This window comes from Haplochromis burtoni, unplaced genomic scaffold, assembly GCF_018398535.1.
Source record: "Haplochromis burtoni strain Fernald_Lab_line unplaced genomic scaffold, NCSU_Asbu1 Contig_66, whole genome shotgun sequence".
NCBI classification, from domain to species: Eukaryota; Metazoa; Chordata; class Actinopteri; order Cichliformes; family Cichlidae; genus Haplochromis; species Haplochromis burtoni.
This window is the reverse complement of record NW_024582427.1, coordinates 1,357,891-1,378,819: the sequence shown is the minus strand read 5'-3', so window position 1 is coordinate 1,378,819 and position 20,929 is coordinate 1,357,891. Positions and strand designations below refer to the sequence as shown.

Here is a 20,929-nt window from a genome sequence, read left to right as displayed (position 1 = left end):
TGTGTGTGTGTGTGTGTGTGTGTGTGTGTGTGTGTGTGTGTGTGTGTGTGTGTGGGAGGGGGTCAAAAATGCAAACAAACAAAATGCAACTAAAGTTGGACACATTACAAAAAATATTGACTAAAATATTCTTCAACAACTTGGATGAAACTGTGGAGATGAAGAATGGAAGCTCCTCCGGTGTGCCTCGGTTCATCCTCTACAGCACTTTGTACCGGCCTTTGCTCGTCGGCTGGTAGGAGTTTTGCTGGGGGGGGAAAAAGAAAGAAACGGGAAATAAAATTAAACATTTTCGGCATAAAGTCACTGCATAATAAGAGTGGATGACATGTTTTAACATGTGTGAGCAAAAAGATACTTACTAATCGGATGAGCTCTTCCTTGATTAGCCGTGTAATTTCTGTTTTGGCTTTCTGCACAGCCAGTTCATTTGCACCTACAACACAAACAACATGTTAATATTCAGTATAGGCTGCTCTGTTAAGGAAACTGGACACCCCATTAGGAAATTCATTGCCTTCGAGGTAATTAAAAAAAAAATATACCAAAAGTGAGGGAGGAGTTGTATTTTGCAAGAGGCACTTTTAACAGCATGATTTAAGCCAACAAAAGCTTTTTTTCCTTCTTTAAAACTTGAAAAGTCAAGATTATCTGCTCTGTGTGATAACTAGTTTATAAACTTCCTGCGTTGTGCTGTTCTCAAGTTATCATGTTCGTTGTTCGTGTTCACTGAACCTTAGAGTTCAGCAATTGTACAGCTGCCCTAAAAATATCTTGTTATATCAGGTGTCAGGACTTTAAAAAAAAAAAGGACAGACGTTCTTTGACACATACTCTCAATAGCCAGGTAGATCTTGCGCTCTCCTTCCTTGGGCTCTTTGCCTGGAGGGAAGTACGTTCCTCTGATGGTGATGGCAGCTTCAGAGTATTCACCAATTCTCTGCAAAGCTTCTTTAGATGTCACCTTCCACCTGGCAGTCTGAGGGAAGGAAGAAAAGGAAGATTTTATAAGCCCTTTTTTGTCTGCTTTATGTTCAGAGGAAGAAACAAAATACTTTGGGATTCTTGATTGTTAATCAGTCGTGACAAAAAACACAAAACTCAGTTTAAGCATCTGTCATCTAAAAGATAAGCCCCTCTCCCGGACAAAAAGCATTTTGTATTGAGCATAAACATTTTGCCAAAAATTAGAACAGCTTAGCTTTTTTAATCAGAGATTAAAAGAAAGTTATTTTCTTAGTAGCTTAAAGAAGTTGAGGATTTTAATGTCAAGTATTTTTAATAGATGGATTTGCTTAATTTTCCACTCAAATTTGCATATGTTAGACTTTACATCATGATGCACCAACTACATGCAAGAGGTGGATTTTAAAGGAGTATAACAGGAATGACTACTAGGCCCTCAGGTCTCCAGCTGTCTGCATCCGTGTTTGCAATGGAGAATAATCAAGACTTACATGTAAGCAAATCAGGAACACACATTCACAGATGTTTTAAAAAAAAAAAAGTACAAATGGCTTTCCAACTTTAAATCTGAAATTGCATTGCTAAAAAAAGCGACAGTGTAAGTCTTACATAAACACTTAGAGAAACAACGTCTATGCTAGAAAAACTTGAACGCGTTTCACTTGAAACCACAACCAGGAGATGGGTTTGGTGTGGTGTGAAAATCACTAAAAAGAAAGCAAAGAAAACACTCAAAGACGTGTAAAGTGGAACTTCTGGTATGTATGGGTAGAATGCCTGCAGACTAAAAAGTGAGCAGACTCTAAAATGGGAATCATCTCTCAGTTTTATAGGGGTTTTAGCAACGTTCACTCAACACAACGTATAAGCAAGATGAGAGAAGAAGGAGGTCTTACAATAATGCAAAAAGAATGACAGGATATCTGTGCATTTGGCAGGAAAAATAACTTTTGAAGGAATTTTGCTGGATTTTTGTTATTGCTCCCCACATGAAAGTACACTTTAATAATAGTAAATCTGGGTGTTGGAGGAATTGTGGCTCCCAAACTGCAGAGCATTATGTCTGCTGGGAATGTCAACACATGCAAAACTACTGGATGGAAACAGACAGGGTGTGACAGGGTGGATCGTCAACACTCACATATGACCTTATGTCTGGATAACTTTCCACCAAAGGAATCAATAAATAATCATATTGATGATGTTGTTTTATCGCCTTATGATGTATTATGATCCTTAGATTTCCCCGTTACGCATTCGTTATTTATATACAAATGTATGGCTAACCAGGTAGCTGCAGGTTAGTCTTACATGTCTGTAAATTTGTTGAAAAGTTTTAAATAATAATAGTTTTGGGTTTGTTTGTTTTTTTTTAAAGTGGGCTTGAAAAACAAAGGGAGCAATAGTAGAGCGCCGTTTAACAGGAAGTAGTCAGGAAAAAAAATGCAAAAGCAAAAGTTTGTTCTATGTTTTGATTTGTCTTCTGTTTGGTCTTTTACTCATTTTTAAGTCCTTACACGGCCTTGCCCCACACGACATCTGAGCTGTTTTATTTCCCAGTTGCTCAAATCAGCAGACCAGCTGCTCCTGGATGTGCCGAGTACACAGTGGAGGCTCAGGAGAACAGGGATTTGCCATGGCGGCTCCCAAACTGAGGAATTCTTTGCTGTTAAAAAGACAGGCCTCTTCACTACCAGTTTGCGCTTATGACCCACCTCTTCATCTTGGCTTTTCCTAAGTGTGAGATGTTGATTTTACGTTTTGATTTTAAAGTTTTGCTCGTGTTTAATTCTGTCTTGATGCTTTTATTTTACATTGTAATTTTAATTCTATTTATTTTATTCTAACATATCTTTATTTTTGTATCCACAGGTTTTATCAGTGGTTGCTGTTTTTTAAAGTACTTTAAAGGAAGTTGGCTTGGCTTATCAGCAGCACGGGCTAAGCTAACAATCCAACAACAGCACAAACAGAAATAAGCTAGCATGCAGACAGCTGATCCCATATTTTTGACACAGACCCCTGGTGACAATACACAGCAACAACATCCAGATTCACGATTCCTTCCCTATGCTGTTTTGGAGAAATGACTTAGTTGAGTTAAACTACTGAAACCCAGCGGCTGTGAAAAGAAAACCTGAGTCCAAAAAACAAAGAACAAAAATAAAACTGATCCTTGCTGAATATTTCAGTACAGCCCTGCGCTGTGTGCCGCTGACCTGAGGGAAGTCGTTGATCTCCAGCTCCTCTTCATATCTCCTGACTGTCTCAGCCTGCTCAGCCGCCTGCCGCTCCTCCTCCAGCTTCTCCACCGGGGTGTAGTTGAGCTTTGCATTGATCTTTTCTGCCAGCTGCTCCGCGATGGTTTTGGCTGACACTGAGGGGGTCATGATGGTGCCGCCCCGCAGGATGGCGTTGGTTGCCTGCTGCATCACATCCTGTAGACACGGAGTAATTGTAATTGTCACAATGCAAACAAAGTTTTAATTACCAGCTGAGGTCCTAGGATTTTTGTGGGTTGTAAACTCAAAACTAAGTATTGGACACAATAAAAATTAAACCTAAGTGGTTAGTCTGAAAAATCACAAGTCCAGCAATCTCAGCTGTGTCATGAATACGTGCACAACCGTCCACTTCACGGTGGCACTGGAGTCTTGACGTACCTGAGCCTCAGCGCCCAGGTTCTTCTGAGCGTTGATCTTGAGCGCCAGCCTTTTGGCCATTTCCAATTTCTGGATGTTACCAGCAGACGTAGGCCCGAGTCCTGGCAAACCTCCGGGGGCAGCCGCTGTGGCGGCAACAGCTCCAGCTGGACCAGCAGCCGCGCCGGGAGCAGACAGATCCTTCACCCTCTTCTTGGAATTAAACATACTTTCGATTTGCTCCTCAATCTAAGAAGGAATAACAGTTAAACATGTTTAATAATTATAAAACTGCAATTAGAGGACAAAAAAAACTTGAAGCCAAGCAGCTTAGCAGAGGTAAGTAAATAATTTACCGGTAAATAAAAAATTTTAATCTCCATTATTTAAAAGTTACTCACATCCAGGGCTCCGTCCTCATCGTCAGAGTCCTGCAAACCGAGAGCAGCTTTCTGCAGCTTCTTCCTCTCATTGGCCAGAGCATGCTCAGTCTCATCAAACTTGAAGCCTTTTCCTGAGAAACCACTGCTGCTCTTAATGGTCTTACCCTCCTGCACAGAGCAAAGGGAGGAAAGAAAGAAGCTTTTAAGTTTGTCACATTGTTCTTCTAGATCCTTTTCAATCTGCTTACTAACTGAGACACCAAAGATCAAATTTTATCCCAATTAATGTTAAGTATTTACAATATAAGAAAACAATAAACAAATGAAATACGAAGTATAGAAGCAACAAACTAGCACCATGTAACTGCAAAGAAAGCATAAAAATGAACATGATATTTAAGCTGATGCATTACATGTGCAGAAAGACGTGGCTAATACCTTCAGAAACGTCAACAAACGTTTCTCCCTGGCAGTAAGTACTGCTAAAATATACGATTGCCTACTGCGGGTCTTTATCTTACCGCTTTTTGTTGGTCTTTGAAAGAGGCCCAAAGCTGCTCCAGTTCTGGTGGGACCGGAGAGCCCGACAGCTCCAGAGCTTTAATGATATCGCCAGCATAGCGAACCTGATCCTCCGTGATGAACGTGTAGGCGTATCCCTGAGAAGCAAATGTGTACAGATTTAAACATGATAACCACCAAAAACAAAACACCCCAAATGTCAACACAAATTTCCTAGTTTTTGATGTCTAAAATTAAATGAGCTCCCTTTAAAGGGGCTGACCTTGTTGCCTGCTCTGCCCGTGCGCCCGGCCCTGTGAACGTAGTCCTCGTAGTGGTTGGGACAGTTGTAGTTGACCACCAGGATCAGCTGCTTCACATCAAGGCCCCTGGCTGCCACAGAGGTGGCGACCATCAGACGACACGCGCCATTCTTAAAATCGTTGATGATGCTGTCTCTGTCGTACTGATCGATTCCTTGGAGACACAGAATTACTCATTTGTAGTAAATGTGGCCATGACAGAACAGAAACCTAAAAATATAACTGACAGATATAAAACTGACTGATTGTATATTCACAAAAAGGAGGACAAAAAAAAATATGAATTCATGTGGTTTGATGAGACTTTTTAATATTCCTGGTCGTTGTTTAAACAGACCAGATCATCCCAAATACCTGAAATTGAAAAGTGATTGACAAGCTGCTAGCCAATGAAAATTCAATATGATGGAAAAAAAAAAAAAAAAAAAACCTAATGAGGCTTCTAAATGAGACTTGAGAAACCAGAGGGTGATGTCACAGTAGCTTTGTTATTCATCATATGGCTGTCAAAGTCAAAGTGTGGCTCACTACCTCCATGTAAAGACATGCAGGGGTACGAGGCTTTCATCAAGTCTTTGAGCAGTCCGTCTGCGTGCTCCTGTTTGTCCACAAAGATGATAACAGATCCTTTTTCCTGGTAGTGACCCAGAATCTCCAGCAGCTTCAGGAATTTCTTGTCCTCATCGATTACTAGCTGCAGAAATAAAAACAGATACTTTTTAAAAAGGGGGGGAATTAAAACTGAACTAGTAAGCAGAGAAACTGAAAGGGAAAGTTACTGTTTAGTGAGATGTAACATAAATGGCTTACCACGTGTTGCTCCACATCAGAGCAGACGACACTGCGGCCTCCCACCTGGATCTCCAGGGGCTTTGACAGGATCCTGCGAGCCAGCGCCTCCATGGCTCTGGGGAAAGTTGCTGAGAACATGACCGTCTGACGGTCTGGACGCACGTTGTCAACGATACGCATCACCTGGTGTGTGAATCAGAGGGGGAAAAAAATATATATATCTGCGAATTTTTGTCACTGAACATTTTCTTTTGCAGGTTCAAAGTTGATTTGTTCTGGCTTTATAAAACATTATTGTGATAACCGTTCCTCAGGTGCTAAACATTATACACTAAAAATGCTTCATTTGATGCTACTGATGCGTGAAAAGCTGTATGTTAATGTATAATCACCCACCTGTGGCTCGAAGCCCATGTCAAACATCCTGTCTGCCTCATCCAGGACCACATATGTGACTCTGCGGAGGTTGGTTACCCGACCTACACATTAAGGAAGACGGGCATAAGGAAATCAGTTAAATATGAACAACGCCAAGGCTTAACAGGCATCCTGCCTTCTTCACATCACATGAAACTAGTCTAACAAAACACAGAAAAGCTTTTTCCATGATACAACTACTTGATACAACTGGACAATAAATCAAGGCATCCTAATTTCAGCACATTTTTCAAGTGGCCAGAGTTTTATTGCATTGGTATTTTAGGCTGTTCATTTCTTTGCTCGTCTTGCGTACCATCTCAGGGGCAACTGGGACCTGTAAAACATATAATACAAGAGATGGAGCCACATCAAGCACTATCTGAGCGAGCGCCTTTTCACCTACAAGGGAAACATATTACAGATTACCTCGCATGTGTGGAAGCAACAAGAAACCCCTTCTATCATACTAACTGCTACACACATGTAATAGCTACTTTCTAAGTACACTAATAGTGTTTTTTTCACATCTCTATGCAAAGGCTCAGTGCTGCACAGGACTCTACAATCATATTTACTCCCAGAAGCAGCACATTAAGTCTAAATAACCTGACATGATGCAAAACTCTGATATAATACAGTGCATACCCCTGACCACCTTACATCCATGTTATGATACACTTATCAAACATTACGATTGTTTCCTGCTTTAAGTCAGAGGAACCGTGGAGGCAGCACCAGGTCCACCTACCTGTACTTGGCCTGAGCTTCGGGAATAACACATCAGTCTTGTAGATATGAGTGATCCCAAAGGTGGTCAAATAATGCCAACAGTTTAGTAAGTAGCACTGATTTGGTTCATTATGTACTGTATCATACTGTTTAATCCATGCAAAGCAACAAGAACAGGCATCAAATGAGCAGATTTGCATTTATGTCCTATAAGGATAGAGAAGCGACACGACCAAGAGTGATGAACTCACCGCTGTTGGCCCCCAACATGTCAATCATTCTTCCTGGTGTGCACACGATGATCTCAGCTCCTCTCTTCAGCTCAGCGATCTATAATACAGAAGGCAGCGTTAAGGAAAAATACACATTTTCTTTCTGTTACAGGAGTTTTGAGGGAGGAACAATGTCCAGAATTTAAACACTTATAATACCAACACAAACACAATAAAGTGATTATGGTGCACGAGGAGCGTATACAATAATGAGCAACTTGAATTTGGAAGTTTCTGCTACTGGGTCTCAAATCGGTGTTTCCTCCAAACCTTTTCAAAATTCTTCAAATTATTTTACAATATATTTTTTAAGAAGTCTCAGCCATGCATGTTTTTGTTTAAATATATACAAGAATTGCAAAATAGTTTAGAAGACCAATTTTAGGTAGGTATTTTATGCCGTTATTTGATAGTATAGAAGATAGACGCAGCCACAATGTCGTCACCTGCTGTTTGGTGACGTTCAGTTTGACATCGCCACTTTGGTGTTTTGAAATTAGATGTGAAAAGTGAGACTCAAACTGAGGATATCACCACCTGGTAAACAGCCTGGATAATCCAAGTCGTTAGCCAGTGAACATAACCTGGATATTCCTCCTTTCTGACTACGGATGGCCATCATTTAGACTAAAGTCTTCAGGAAAGTGCTTACAGGTAACAGACTAAAGGAAACCAAGGGCTGTTATAGCACAGACTCTACTACTTAAAATCTTCTTGCAATTGGAGGAATCACCCCCTTGCTGCCCATAAAAAGAAGCAGGTTTAATCTTCTACTCCACCTCAAAGTTAAAGTGGAATTTATGGTTCAGCAGGGAGAGCTCGCTCACAATATGCTGGTCCAGGGATGGCCCATCTACGGTCTACCTGCACAGAGCTTTTTGTCAGTTGAGGCAGCGAACAAATAAGTGCTACAGCCGGTCTGTGGGCCACTCTTCTTGTGCTGTTGATATACAGTATTTTTTGACATGCACTACTGGCATTTTGGAGGACTGCATGGAAGTGTTTTGCAGTGGGTGAAAACCCTTCTCTCCACTCACTGTCCACACAGAAACCTGTACGTGGATGGAACAAGCGGAACCACAATTTGCTCTGAAGCCTGTGTTATACTGTCAATGTTGACAGCAGTCCTGTAAGCAGTTATTACAGCAGCAGTTGTTCTTTTGTTGTCGTTTGTTTTTTTAAAAACAACCTATTGTAGTTTCCCACACTATTACATCAACATCAGCCTGAATCATTAATGCAAGGCAGGATGGATCCATGCTTTCAAGTTGTCTATACCAAAATCTAACCCTACCATCCAATATATAAATCCATTTTTGGCTCTACTGAAAAGCATGAGCTGCTATTTCAGATGGACACCATAGGTCTATTAAACCTCTAAAATGATGTAGTTGTGCTACAGCGCACACTTACCTGTTCACTGATGCCCGTGCCTCCATAAACACACACCACCCTGAGTCCCAGCGGTTTAGAGAATTTCTTACACTCCTTTGTGATCTGCAGAGCCAGCTCTCTGGTTGGAGTCATAATTACAGCTGTGTAAAAGGATGGAAAAACAGGGTAATTGGATTGTTGTTGTAAGGAAAAACGAAAAAAAACTTGACCATTTGGTCTTCATCTGACCTACAGTTGGGTTCTGAACTCGGACTATGAAAAGCAAAGGAATCAGACAGGATTCATATGTTTTTATTTGAATGTGATCAAAAGATGAGTTTATTTATATTTTAGCGAGAAGCCCGAAGGAAAAATAAAAGTTCCTGTTGCTTACAGATTGGGCCCTCGGATTCCTCCAGGGGTCTCTGGTCCATGATGTGTCGGAACATGGGCAGCAGGAAAGCTATGGTTTTCCCGCTGCCGGTCTTAGCAATACCAATGAGGTCTCGGCCCGACATGATGGCAGGGATGGCCTGGGCCTGGATGGGTGTGGGTTTCTCATAACCGTGCCTTTAAAAGAAAACCATGAGCATCTTGTCAGAAAGAGTCATACGCAACCCCAATATATTAATTATATATTTGTGGCTAGTCTTGAGTGAATATGAATGGTCATATTTATTGGCTTATTAATGGATTTTATATAAAGAGAAAAGACTGCTCACTGCACAATGATTTTCAAACATGCACACACAGAGACACACTCACTTCTTCAGGGCGTTCAGGATCTTCATCGACACTCCACACTGCACCCATGTCTTGATGGGTTTGGGACAGCCTTTCCCTTTCACCGTAATGCCTTCCAGTTCCAGCCTGTACGCATTCACTTCTGTATTTATTTAAAATACAATAAATAAATTGAATAAAGAGATTTTAAACAGGTAATTAAGCATGAAAAAGACAAGTCGTTTATCATAGAACAGATATGGTTTTCTCACGGACCTTCTGTAGTCATCTTGGCCAGCTCAGGCACCTCCACGTAGAAGTTTTTGCGGTACGATTCATACTGGATCTTTGTGTGGTCAACAGGCTCCAGGATCTTCCTTTGTTTGGTCTGGAAGCCTGTCAGAGCCGTCTGGAGATCAACCTCTTCCTCCTCTGATGAGTACTGTCAAACACATGAGCATCATTTTAGATTGTTAAAAGATGAGCCCATCAGCAGAAAGCAGATTAATTACTGAGGATCTCTGTTTCATTCATCTCAGCTTCTCGGGCAGCGAGAGAAGAGGTTTAACCTTTATTATATAATCAAAGCAAGCATTAAAATCTCACCTCCATGGCATCCTGGTCATTCTCCATCAGCTCTCCCTTCTTTTTGTGCGTGTGAGGTCCTTTCTTGGTTTTAACGACTGTCACCACTTTGGTCACAGTCATTGCACCTTTCTGCAGAAGAAGACAAGACACACATATTCATCAGCAGAAGAACAAACATCCATAAAGGCAGCATCTGGTCTGACACTAGTAGATGATAAACCCAAAGCCACACGCTTCCAGTGATGAACACCTAAAGACAAAATGATAGCAACTACACAAACATCAGGAAAATGTTGACAAACTTCAATTGCATTTGAACATTTTTTCTAAGATTTTTAGTTCAGGTGTGTTTTTAGAGCTGATCCTAATGACTTTGGGGAGGGTTGGGCAATAAGGATAACACTGCAAAATGCGGGATTTTGTCCTCACCTTATCATTTCCTTTCATGGCTCCAATGTTGAACTTCTTCACTTCCTGTTTCACCTCCTCCATGTAGGCATCCAGGGGATCTATATCATCCTCCTCTGTCTGCTGCTCCATGGGAGTCTCCTTGTCCTTATCGTCATCACCCTCTTTCTTACCATCCTTTAACTCCTCTTGCCTTTCCCCTTTCCCGTCCGCCTCCTCGTCATCATCTCCCTCCATTACAGCAGAACCGTCCTCGTCATCGTCTGAAATGAAGAGTTAATTAAGATGCTGGGCAAAGATAAACCTATAGCAAGTATTGGTCAGTTAGCTGATAAAATTAAAGCAAATAAAGGGTGACTGATTGGTTTATCACACAGATAAAGTTTTGTTAGACACAGTTTAAACAATTTAAACTACTCGTGAAGTCCAAAGTAAAAATTCAACAGTGTTTCCTTCAGTTACTTCCTCACCATCATCATCCTCCAGGCTCCATTTCTTGCCCTGCTTCATCTCCTCCAGTTCTTTCTTGATCTCCCCAATGTTTTCGATGGCCTTCTTCCTCTGCTCTTCCCTCCACTTCTCCACCCGCTCCTTCCTCTTCCTCATCTCCTCCTCCAGTTTGTTCTGGTCAAAGTCTTGCTGCATGAAAACAAAGGAAAAGCACAAATATTTTACTTCTCGTTATGTTCTTTACTTACTTGCTTATTATTTCAAACAAAGAGGCACTTTAAAGTTCTTTCTATGGGCAAAGAAAAACATGAAGAAAGGACAATGGCATTCAAGCTAGCAGAAATAAACATATCAACCAACTTACATCCTCAACCTTTTCATCTTCTTTCTCCTCTTTAATCTTTTTCTTTTCAGCTATTGGCTCCAGGGTGTCCTTCTCTTTGCTTTTAGCCCTGCGAGGGAAAAAGAAAATAAGACAAAGTGTAATAGATGGGATTGTGGAATTGCTCAGATTAAGCAAATCATCCATCCAATTTCCAAGGTCTTCTATACCGTTCACCACTTCTAGAGGACAGTTTAATCTTTATAAAAATGGAAAGCTCCATATATTATATGGTGTTTTTTTTAACTGTCGCCAAGCTCTGAAAATATGCCTCACATCCTGGCTGCTGATAGCATCTTTACATGACTCTGCGTGCCAGCAAAAGAACACAGTGGAAGTACAGAGTAGAAGACTCTGTGTGTTTTCAATTTCACAGATGGGAATTTAAAGCCTCACTTTTCATCCTTTTTACTGCTCTTGCTGGGGCTACCAGAGCGGGACCTCCGGGCTCGGCTTCTGCTGCCCGACCGCCTCCTGTCTCGGCTTCTCGACCTCCTCCTCTCCCTGCTCCTGGAGCGCCTGGAAGCCAAAGGCAAACATATCACATGTAAAAGGACAAATCAACAGGGAGACAACAGTTTTGTCAGTTTCAGCTTTTTAAGTGTGCAAATGCGCATCTGAAAGGAAACCTCACAATAGCTTAATCATAATAAAACTGTATCATAAAAAAAAAGTGCATGAGTTTTCATTGTCTCGATTCAAAATGATTCTTCGCCATCACTGTGATTTTTATCCACTGTCCTACTGGATTTGCAAAATTCAACACATGTGAAAGTTTTAGTTCAAAAGAATTTTCAAATCTATGGATGCAATTCTACTGAAATTAAAGATAATTACCAGACAGAGCAACAGCAGTAAACAGTTTTGTTAAAAACTAAATTTGGCTTCTGTTCATCACCGTATAGCTTGGACATATACCCTGTTGTTTTTTCCCCCATTAAAGCAGGCTATTGTCTGATGATGTTTATCAAAGAGTTTTTGGTGGACTCCATTGTCCTAATGTCTCTGAAGGAAGAAAAAAAAAATTGAGAACGTGCCCCTCTCCAAGCCGACAAGTGACCTTTTCTCATTGGCTCTGGACAAGAACTGTAATGTTTGCAAGTCAAGTTACTCATCTTTGCAAGTGGGAAAACAAAAGAGTGTGAGATTAGCGAGTGCCCCAGGAGTGATTTATTAACAGAATACCTGAATGCTGAAGCTGAAATGGGACAACAGGCAGGCTACAACCAAAACAATGTCAGACTTTTGAAACAGATGCAAGATCAAGTGACTGAAATGAACCCAGAACTGCAATTGGTATTGTTGCGTCGTATTATAGGTCAGGAAGTGTTGTGCAAGTCTGCAAGAGATGGTCATTCTGCCTGCATATGGTTGGAAAGTCAGTATTGTTACATCGGATCCAAAGAGTGACCAAAAATTTCAATTTGTGTTCAGGCTGTAAACACCAGAAGACTTCAGTCCACTTCAAAATGTATTTATTTACGTGTACACTTAAACTTAAGTTCAAACTTAAGTTCAAACCACCACACACCTGGCTCGTTTTCTGTCTCTGGAGCGCGACCTGCGGCGATCCCGGCTCCGTGACCTCTCCCTCCGGCTCCGCTCGTCTTTCTTGGAGCGCTTGTCCGGGGAGCGACTCTTTGATCGGCTACCCGACCGTCCCCGAGATGCGGAACGTTTCCGGTAATGCCTGTTGATTAAAAAACACATGATATGAGAGATTAGCTCTTGGTTAACGTGCATAAACATCAGTACGCTTTTAGCCAGCATGCTAACGCTAATCTAAAATCGCTTCCTCAAACAGAAGTTAGTCACACTCGATTCACCAGCACCAGACTAACCGGAAAAGTCCAGACATACCTCGACTCACGTCCCATCTCGAACCCACGCAGATAAGTCTCGCAAAAAAAGTGAAATTAGTTCTCAAAAAATAAACGAGTCTTGCGCGTCGAGTGGATGTTTGTGTGTTTGAACCCGCACGTAAAAAAGTGCGACTCTACAACTCCTGAACTCCACGGCTAAAAGGTTGCTGCGCCACCAAGTGGTGGGAGGTCAGAATACCCCAGCCTTATCACAGGCTGTGTCGCAGGGCTTTTCATTTGTGAGCGGTTCCCGAACTTTATGAAGATGATTTCATTTTCATTTATTTCACCTTATTCATCTCTTTATCTTTCGTGGAACTGAAACATTTTAAAATGCTCTCATTCTTAAATATAAGATTGTATTAATTGGAGGATCAGTGGTTTATTGGTTCCACCACAGAGTTATAAATTAAAAACCTTTTTATCTTTCTTGTTATCTTCCACATTTTAAAGCTGAGACTTACATGAGAGATCGCACTGGATTTGAAAAGAAAATACTTAAAAAAAAAAAATCCTCCAATGGCAGCTTTTTGTCACTACTGGGGTGAATCTAAATGCAAAATGTTCAACGTAGCAAATATTTGCCAGAAGATTGGTTAAATTTCAATACGAACCATGAATAGTAAAGTAAAAGAAGAGTAGTAACTGTAAAGACAAGACGTATAACAGCAGATCAAATGATTCCAATAAGTTTTGGGGGGGTGGGGGTTGCATATTTGTTACACGTGCATGTTTCAGATCATCAAACAAATGTTAATATTACTCAAAGATAACCCAAGTAAATACAAAATGCAGTTTTTAAATGACTTCATGTATTTAGGGAAAAAAATCTAACCAAACTTACCAGGCCCCTATTAAATACTACACCATTACAACCAGAGGAGCGTGAGCTGTTGAAGGCAGAATGGATCCATGCTTTCATGTTGTTAACATCAAATTCTGACCCTACACTTTCAATTGTGCAAGAGTTTGTTGGTTTGATTCCAGCTACAGACACAAATACCCTTTAGGGTTACATCCTGTCTAAAACGCTGCCAAACCAAACATGCTTGACCATGCTTACATGGCTATATAGGCATTTAGTTACTGCCCTGTGATTGGCTGATTAGATTAGATACATATTTTTAATAAGCTAAATTTAGTCATTTCAGTTCCCTTGGTCTTTCAAATTAAGGCTTTTTCAAAGTGTGGCTTAATAACTGAAAAAAAAAAAAAAGAGGTGAGTCACACAAGTAGTATTTATTTGGTATGAATTGTTCGGTTGCTCATTCATCTTTTGGAGCAGAGACTGTTTACATCACATCAACACTACATTTGTTACTCACGTTCAAATATGTAAGATACCGCAAGAGCCATTAAAAACAGTATCTGCAAATTTACCTTATCAAAAAACAATCAAGTAGGTCAGACAAGTTGTAGGATAAATTACACCAAGTCATTCACATGGAAAAAATATTCACATTCATAAATTAATCAGGTTAAAATTACAAATATGAAACAAGGACAGCACAGAAGTAGAGAGAGCATACTGTATATTTATGCAAGTATGTATGAGAGAGGCTTGAACAAAGCAAAGCAGGATATGTCACCAGAATTACTCAACACAAATAAGCATACGAAGTCCCACTGCCTCACACAAAACTGCAGTGACAGCACTTTCTAGTAAAACCCCCCAAAACACTCTCAGCGTGTATAAAGTTCACCGCGGTTTTAAGCTCATGACCGAGCGTAATGAAGTACACAAAACATACAAGGGCTAAACTCTTCATCAGACGTAAACAAAGAAGGAAATTGTTTGTAACGTAAGTGGACCCTTCCCAAAGATCAGAGAAAATGTGATTTTTAAAGCAGTGCTATGAGGAAAAGAAAATCCCTCAGAAATGGGAAGGTCCTCAACACTCGACTATCTTTAAAATCTCTAACTGAAGGTTGGAGGGCCATCTATGTAAAAGTTTGTTTTGTAGAAAAATCAAAGAAGCTCACAGTTTGAGGCAATCCAGAAATTCTGTCATTCTTCCTCATTCCATTTATACCAGAGTAGTTTTGTTCTTCCCGGCCTCTTCTACCTCTAAGATCTCCGTCTTTTTAAGCCAGCTCATTCTGATGGACAGAAATGTTTGATACGGCTCTTTCTACAACAGATTATTAGTGTGGTTAAACGATGTCTAACTTCTGGCCTCTTTCTCTCCTTCTTATTATTTGTTTTAAATAGGCTGTGCAGCAGTGTCGGAGGTCATCCGAACCTCTCCACTCAGAGAGAAGCAACGTAACTGTGAGATCTCTGAGATTAATCACAGTATTCACAAAAAAGCTGAATTAATAAACCTGAGAATAAAAGTCAGAAAGCAAATTTCTGAATCTTGTCATTAATCTCAGGGCGAGTATTTTTCCAACGCTGCTCGAGTTAAAAGTTTCTCACACTTTTGTTTGCGGGAGATTTTTCTACTGGGCTGCTATGCTACGATCTGTGACACAGCTGTCACGTCTCTATCTCGTCTACAGCTCTGGTGTGGACGCTGCAATCAGCAGGGGTGTTTATGTACCGTATGAGAAAGAACAGAAAACTGCTGCTTCTGTCAATGTCATTCATACTGTCAATTGTAACGGATCAAGAAACTTCTCCAATCTTTCCTTGCAAGGTTGTACCAACGTCACTTTCACAATGTCCAAATGAAGCACTTCAACCTAAAAGGCCAGCAGTGTTCTGCGTTTGATTTGAGTGGCATGAACTGAAAGTGAGTTGCCCCTGTGCGATGCCCTAAGTTGACAAAAAGATTACTATAGTGTTGTAGACTAGCTACCTCCAAAATTCTCCAGCAGTTTTCATCGGTTTGACAGTAGATTTTGGTTTTACAGAAGAGTTAGAACCCTGCTGAGGAATCTGGCTGAAAATATGACACCCTGCTCAGACTAACCTCAACTTTGGAGTTTATTACTCCGCAGAATGACTCACGGGCTTGGCGATAATTCAAAGCGTTCTTACTCAACATCTTGTTCAGCAAACAATTGTTCCTATCAGGTGTCAGATTTTGAATTATGACCCAGCTTTTGAGGAGTCTCCAGTGTTTCCCCTTCATAAGTTAAATGCAATCTGTGGCTGCCCACTGGGATGTCAGACTGATGACTGTACAGTAATCCAATCTTCGGCGTGATACTTCCCATTTTCCGTACTAATAAATATCCTTCGGCGCAATAAATGGCAGTACATTCTTTACACACAGGTAACACAGGTTTCACAGCTTCTGTTCAGAGAAAAATTAACCTGGAAGTCTGTAACAAACACCGAACTTTGTGGTTGGGCGTAGCTTTAGCGTTAGTGAAATCCCGAAGAGCTCAAATGACGAGCACTCGTCCAGCTGGCGTGTGCGGGCCTGATCATAAGGCAGCAGGGGTTCACCTCCAGACTGTCAATGATAAACAAGCATCTAAGGGTGCAAATGAGCATGCCTATGTTGCTATGAGAGATGGGAGGGGACAGCAAAAAAGGAGGGGTGGGGGTTTACAGAGGTCCTTGTAACCTATCAGGGAGTCTCTGAGCCAATGAAGAGCAGTATCTCATGCGAGAGGATGAAGGTGAAGAAGTAGACACAGAGGTCAGCGAAGACGTCACCCATCCTCCTGTAGGTGTCCATGGAGCGATTGATGACCTCGGCAGGGATGCCGGACAGTAACAGGGCAGCAGTTAGCACAGTGGTCTGGGTCTTCTTCTCTACCTGCAGAAACAGGAGAACCCAAAGCACATTATATGCAAATATATGTGCTTACTTCTCATTATTAATCAATCTATTTTTGCACTAAACAAATCAAGATTAAAATGTTCAAAAACTAAAACTCCATTAGAAATTTGTGCCAAAAGTTCCTTTAGTGGCCACTTGAGGCTGGCTCAAAGAGCAAGTCAATCCCCATAGACTCCCATGTTAAAATGCCCAGCTTTGCAGCAGAAAGAAACAGGTTTACAACCTGCTTTGGTTGCTAAATTAAGTGGAGTTACTGAACTGGACCTCTCCATCTATTCTTCTGGTGATGACTTAACAATCCACCAGCTTTTCCAAATATGATCACTTCTTATTTAAAAACAAGAACAGCAGCTGTTAAAATTAAACCCTGAGCCTTCAAAATGAGTCCAAAACTAGTGGGTGATGTCACGGTGGCTATGTCCATGTTTTAAAATATCACTGGACACTTTCTTTAGTACCAGTACCAGTTTGGACCCTCTGTGGCATAAATTCAATATGCTCCTGGAAATATTCCTCACATATTTTGGACCATACTGACATTAAAGCACCACACAGTCGCTGTGGATTTGTTAGCTGAACATCCATTATGCAGATCTCCAATTCCACCACATCATAAATGAGTACAGTGAACTCAACGTCATGTTCATGAAAGCAGTTCAAGAAGTTGGGTATACTGTAGTCATAATGGGATGGGCATGGTCGGCAACAGTACACCAAAATCTGACCCTACTATCTGAATGACACAGCAGAAATTCAGACTCATTGGAGCAGGCAGCATTTTTCCAAACTTCTATTGTCCAATTTTTGAGACCCTGTATGATCTGTAGCTTCAGTTTCCCTTTCTTAGCCGACAGAAGAAGCACCCGGTGTGGTCTTCTGCTGCTATAGCCCATCTGCTTCAAGGTTCAGGGTATTTTGCATTTAAAGGTGCTCTTCTGTATACCTTAGTTTTAACAAGTTCTTTGAGTCAAACCCTCAACATGGATTTTTCTCACAGAGAATTGCTGATCATAAGATATTTTCTCTTTTTTCAACCATTATCTGTAAACCCAAGAGATGATTGTCTGGGGAAATCTTAGTAGGTCAGTTTCTGAAATACTCAGACTGCCTAACTGGCACCAGAAACCATGCTATGTTACATTTAAATCATCTTTCATTCCCAGATTTTCTGATGCTCGGTTTCAGCAGGTTGTTTTAATCTGTCTAATTGTTGAACAGGTATTTGTCTTTTCCTTATTAGCAAATAGTTTTTATTGTACTTTGTATGAACTTGGCATTGGTTGAGAAGATTGTGGCTGAAAGGACTGGGCTGTCAGAAACAGCACAACTACATCGGAACAACTGCAATAGGTCATTGTATTTGATTTTCCATTTATACAGAGAAAAACAAAACTAAAATATTATTCGTAGTGCTGTCCGCTCTGCATGCACAATGTGTGCATGCAGAGAGATGAGAGTCTTAAAAAATAAAAACTCACCTTTGGAAAGTATTTGGACAACCCCATGTAGGCCAGTTCAAGTGTCAGAAATGGAGCAAATATTGACTAAAATAAAACAAGATAAATGTAGCATTAACAAACAAATAAATAAATACATATTTGGTACTGATACTGGCATAAAATGTAAAAATGAACTCCTTACTAGTGCACTAACAAGTCTGTGTTAAAAACCAAAGGCTCACCAGATACTTGCAGACAAAAACCCTGACAAAAACAGCAAGGAGGATGCTGCCGATGAGCCTGAAGACCCTGAAGGGATCAAACTCCTCTGAGTCCGACCTTCCGTCCTCTGCCGGCTTTTCATTGGCCAGCTGACCCCGAAGCTTCATGGCATCATCAAAACGAGAAAAGTAGGATGCAGAGAGAAAGCCTGGACGAGGAGAGCCACTGACATCATCTGACGGCCGCTCGCCCCTCGGTCTCCGCCGGACTCCTCCGATATCATCTTCTGAGGATCCTTCGGGTGGTTCACTGGAGAGCTCTGGCAGGGGTGAGCCTCTCCTCTCCGGGGTGGAGCTGTGGGAGTGACTGCCAATCCCTGGAGACGGTCTCGGAGAAGATGAGGCAGTGGACCATGGCTCTAGAGGCAGATGGAATCGGGGTTCTGCAGGACGCCGCGACGCTCCTGACAATGAGAAGACAATAATCAATAATATGACATTAGCTAGTGCTAAAATGATTGGTCACCCCCCCGTCCCAAAAAACCCCAAATCCAGGTGTGATGTAACTGCAGTTTTAGCTTTAATTCAAAAGGATTTAACAAATTAATTAATTATCTTTATAAACAAATTGCAAGCAGTTTAGATTTTGTACAGGGGACTATGGTTTTACTTCAGTTCAGAGACAACATAATATGGATAACAGATTGTAGTACCAGTAAGTTTCCATTAAGTTTTTTTTTTGCTGGGTCTGACGGCGTGAAGACACTGATGAGTTCCAGCTTGTCTGTGTTGTTTAAGTTAAACTGGGAAGTTAATGTCAGCATAATTTTTTGCCTCACAGTGTTCAAGAGCACAGGAGTGAGTGAGAACAGAGAGGTCTGAGCAAAAACAATCAGGACTTGTCAAAACTCATAGTATGTTCCACAGAATTGAGAATTTCAACACATTCAAGTCTGGGAAGATTGATTTTGGATATTTAGAGTAAGATAACTTCAGCGAGGGCACTCATGATGATGGAGGAGGACCTGGGCTCGGTAGATATGGCCACACTGAAGAAGAGGGCTTGAAGAAGTCAATTAAGAAGAGAACAGTGACTGATGATGATGGTCGCTTCGATCACTTTTTGAAACATGATAACTATGATGTGTCGCCAAAGAAAGGGAACGACATCATAGACAGTACTGCTGGTGTTGTGCCATAGAGTGATTGTCTGCCACTTCTGATTTTTCTATGCATTTTCAATGTATAATATCTTTGCTTATTGTACCTACATTATAATAAATACAGTCATTTTTGGCCACTTAAAATATCTCAATAATTATTTGTTGCAATTTCAGCTCCCTTTTGGCCATATCTCTCTATTCTTCATGCCAATGACACTTTTTACCCTGACAAATAAAGGATATATAAAAGTCACAGCCAAAAACCAACTGCAGCTTTTACCTTGTCACTCACTCCTGTGCTTTCTGGTTCCAAATGACTAGATATTTGTTACAAGAGATATGCTTGGCATATATGTACTTTTTGTTTTCTTATGTACTGACTACTGCAGCTTCTCTGCAGGTGTCTTAAAGCCTGTGTGCAATAAGACAGGTTGGCTGAGGTACCTTCTATCTACACTGCTGTATTGTTGTGTATTAATTATTCTGTTTATCAGAGCTGAGCAGCCTGTGAGCCACCCTCTGATCTCCACCTGCTAATGCTAACAACATTTAGCATGATTTGAATCCCAAGCTGCTGCCATTTTCCTCTTCTAGTTAATATATCTGTAGTGAGCCCGATTATTTACATAGTAAGTTATGGTCCTAAAAGACAGCACTAACGTCCTAACTGCAGCCGCAGGATGAGGCAGGTCTCTGTCACGACAGCGTGTTTCAATAGGAAAGACACGCCCAGGAGAAATTCAGAGGATCGTTTGTTACCGATTACCGTTATTTTCAGGCTCGTTTTTGGTGATTCCCACGATCCTGTTCATCCTGTCCTCTGAATTCATGAGCAGCCTTTTCCTTCGGATCTCCGCTCTTTTCTGTGCCGCCGACATGGAGCCCGTCTTCTCCTCGCTGGCCTCCCCGGACTCCATGTCGATAATTAAGTAAATGACCCTTTAATGCAAACTCAACTCACAGTACATAAAGCTAGTGCTTCAGTAGCTCACGGTACACGACACAGAAGCCTCAGACCACTGAATTAAACGCTTAACACGAAAGAGCGACGAGCCTTAACTGTGGCGCACAGTGATGATGTCAGCACGGCTTTTTTAGATTACGTCAACGATATGCGATGATTTATTACGGTCAATAGTAATACAATAATAATAATAGTGAAGGGGCCGGATGGGTATATTCTGCAAAAAGGCAAATTTACAACAAAACGGGTCATATATTTAAAAGAGAAAGGTGATATTTAAAACAAATAAAAACAAATGGCAAGTTTACAAGAAAAAGGTAAAAAAAAAAAAACTATATAAATTTATGGTAAATAAATTTATTTGTTCTTAGTTTGTTTAAATCCTCAGCCTCTTTATGCCTTTAATCGGCTCTAATACGCCTTCATAAAACTGTATAGCAATATTAGCATTTGACGAGCATATAAAAGTACAAAGAAACACGAAGGAAACAATGTGTTCTGAGTGGCAAAGCATAAGCATAACAAAGCATAAAGCATAAAAAACGGGATAATTTCATTTTTAGTTTCATTTTTGTTTTTCGAAATGGCAC

At 40.8% G+C, this 20,929-nt stretch overlaps 2 protein-coding genes across 2 annotated transcripts; both read right to left on the bottom strand.

The window, feature by feature from the left end:
* Positions 1–17: 17 nt before the first annotated feature.
* On the bottom strand, positions 18–12,956 carry ddx46 (DEAD (Asp-Glu-Ala-Asp) box polypeptide 46). Its single transcript, XM_014333814.2, has 23 exons — positions 12,814–12,956; positions 12,485–12,643; positions 11,350–11,472; positions 10,936–11,023; positions 10,592–10,760; positions 10,143–10,384; positions 9,732–9,842; positions 9,402–9,567; positions 9,168–9,288; positions 8,797–8,972; positions 8,442–8,563; positions 7,008–7,086; positions 6,004–6,086; positions 5,626–5,790; positions 5,347–5,509; positions 4,776–4,969; positions 4,513–4,650; positions 4,010–4,159; positions 3,630–3,857; positions 3,186–3,404; positions 835–979; positions 363–436; positions 18–247 (listed from the first exon to the last, which is right to left on the bottom strand). The coding sequence occupies exons 1-23, from the start codon at positions 12,828–12,830 to the stop codon at positions 200–202; spliced, it is 3,180 nt and encodes a 1,059-aa protein (XP_014189300.1). The 5' UTR covers positions 12,831–12,956; the 3' UTR covers positions 18–199.
* A 1,079-nt stretch (positions 12,957–14,035) lies between these two features.
* camlg (calcium modulating ligand) lies at positions 14,036–20,476 on the bottom strand. The gene is made up of 4 exons (XM_005923118.3): positions 20,142–20,476; positions 18,234–18,676; positions 18,031–18,096; positions 14,036–16,528 (listed from the first exon to the last, which is right to left on the bottom strand). The coding sequence occupies exons 1-4, from the start codon at positions 20,290–20,292 to the stop codon at positions 16,337–16,339; spliced, it is 852 nt and encodes a 283-aa protein (XP_005923180.1). The 5' UTR covers positions 20,293–20,476; the 3' UTR covers positions 14,036–16,336.
* Between the last annotated feature and the right edge of the window lie 453 nt (positions 20,477–20,929).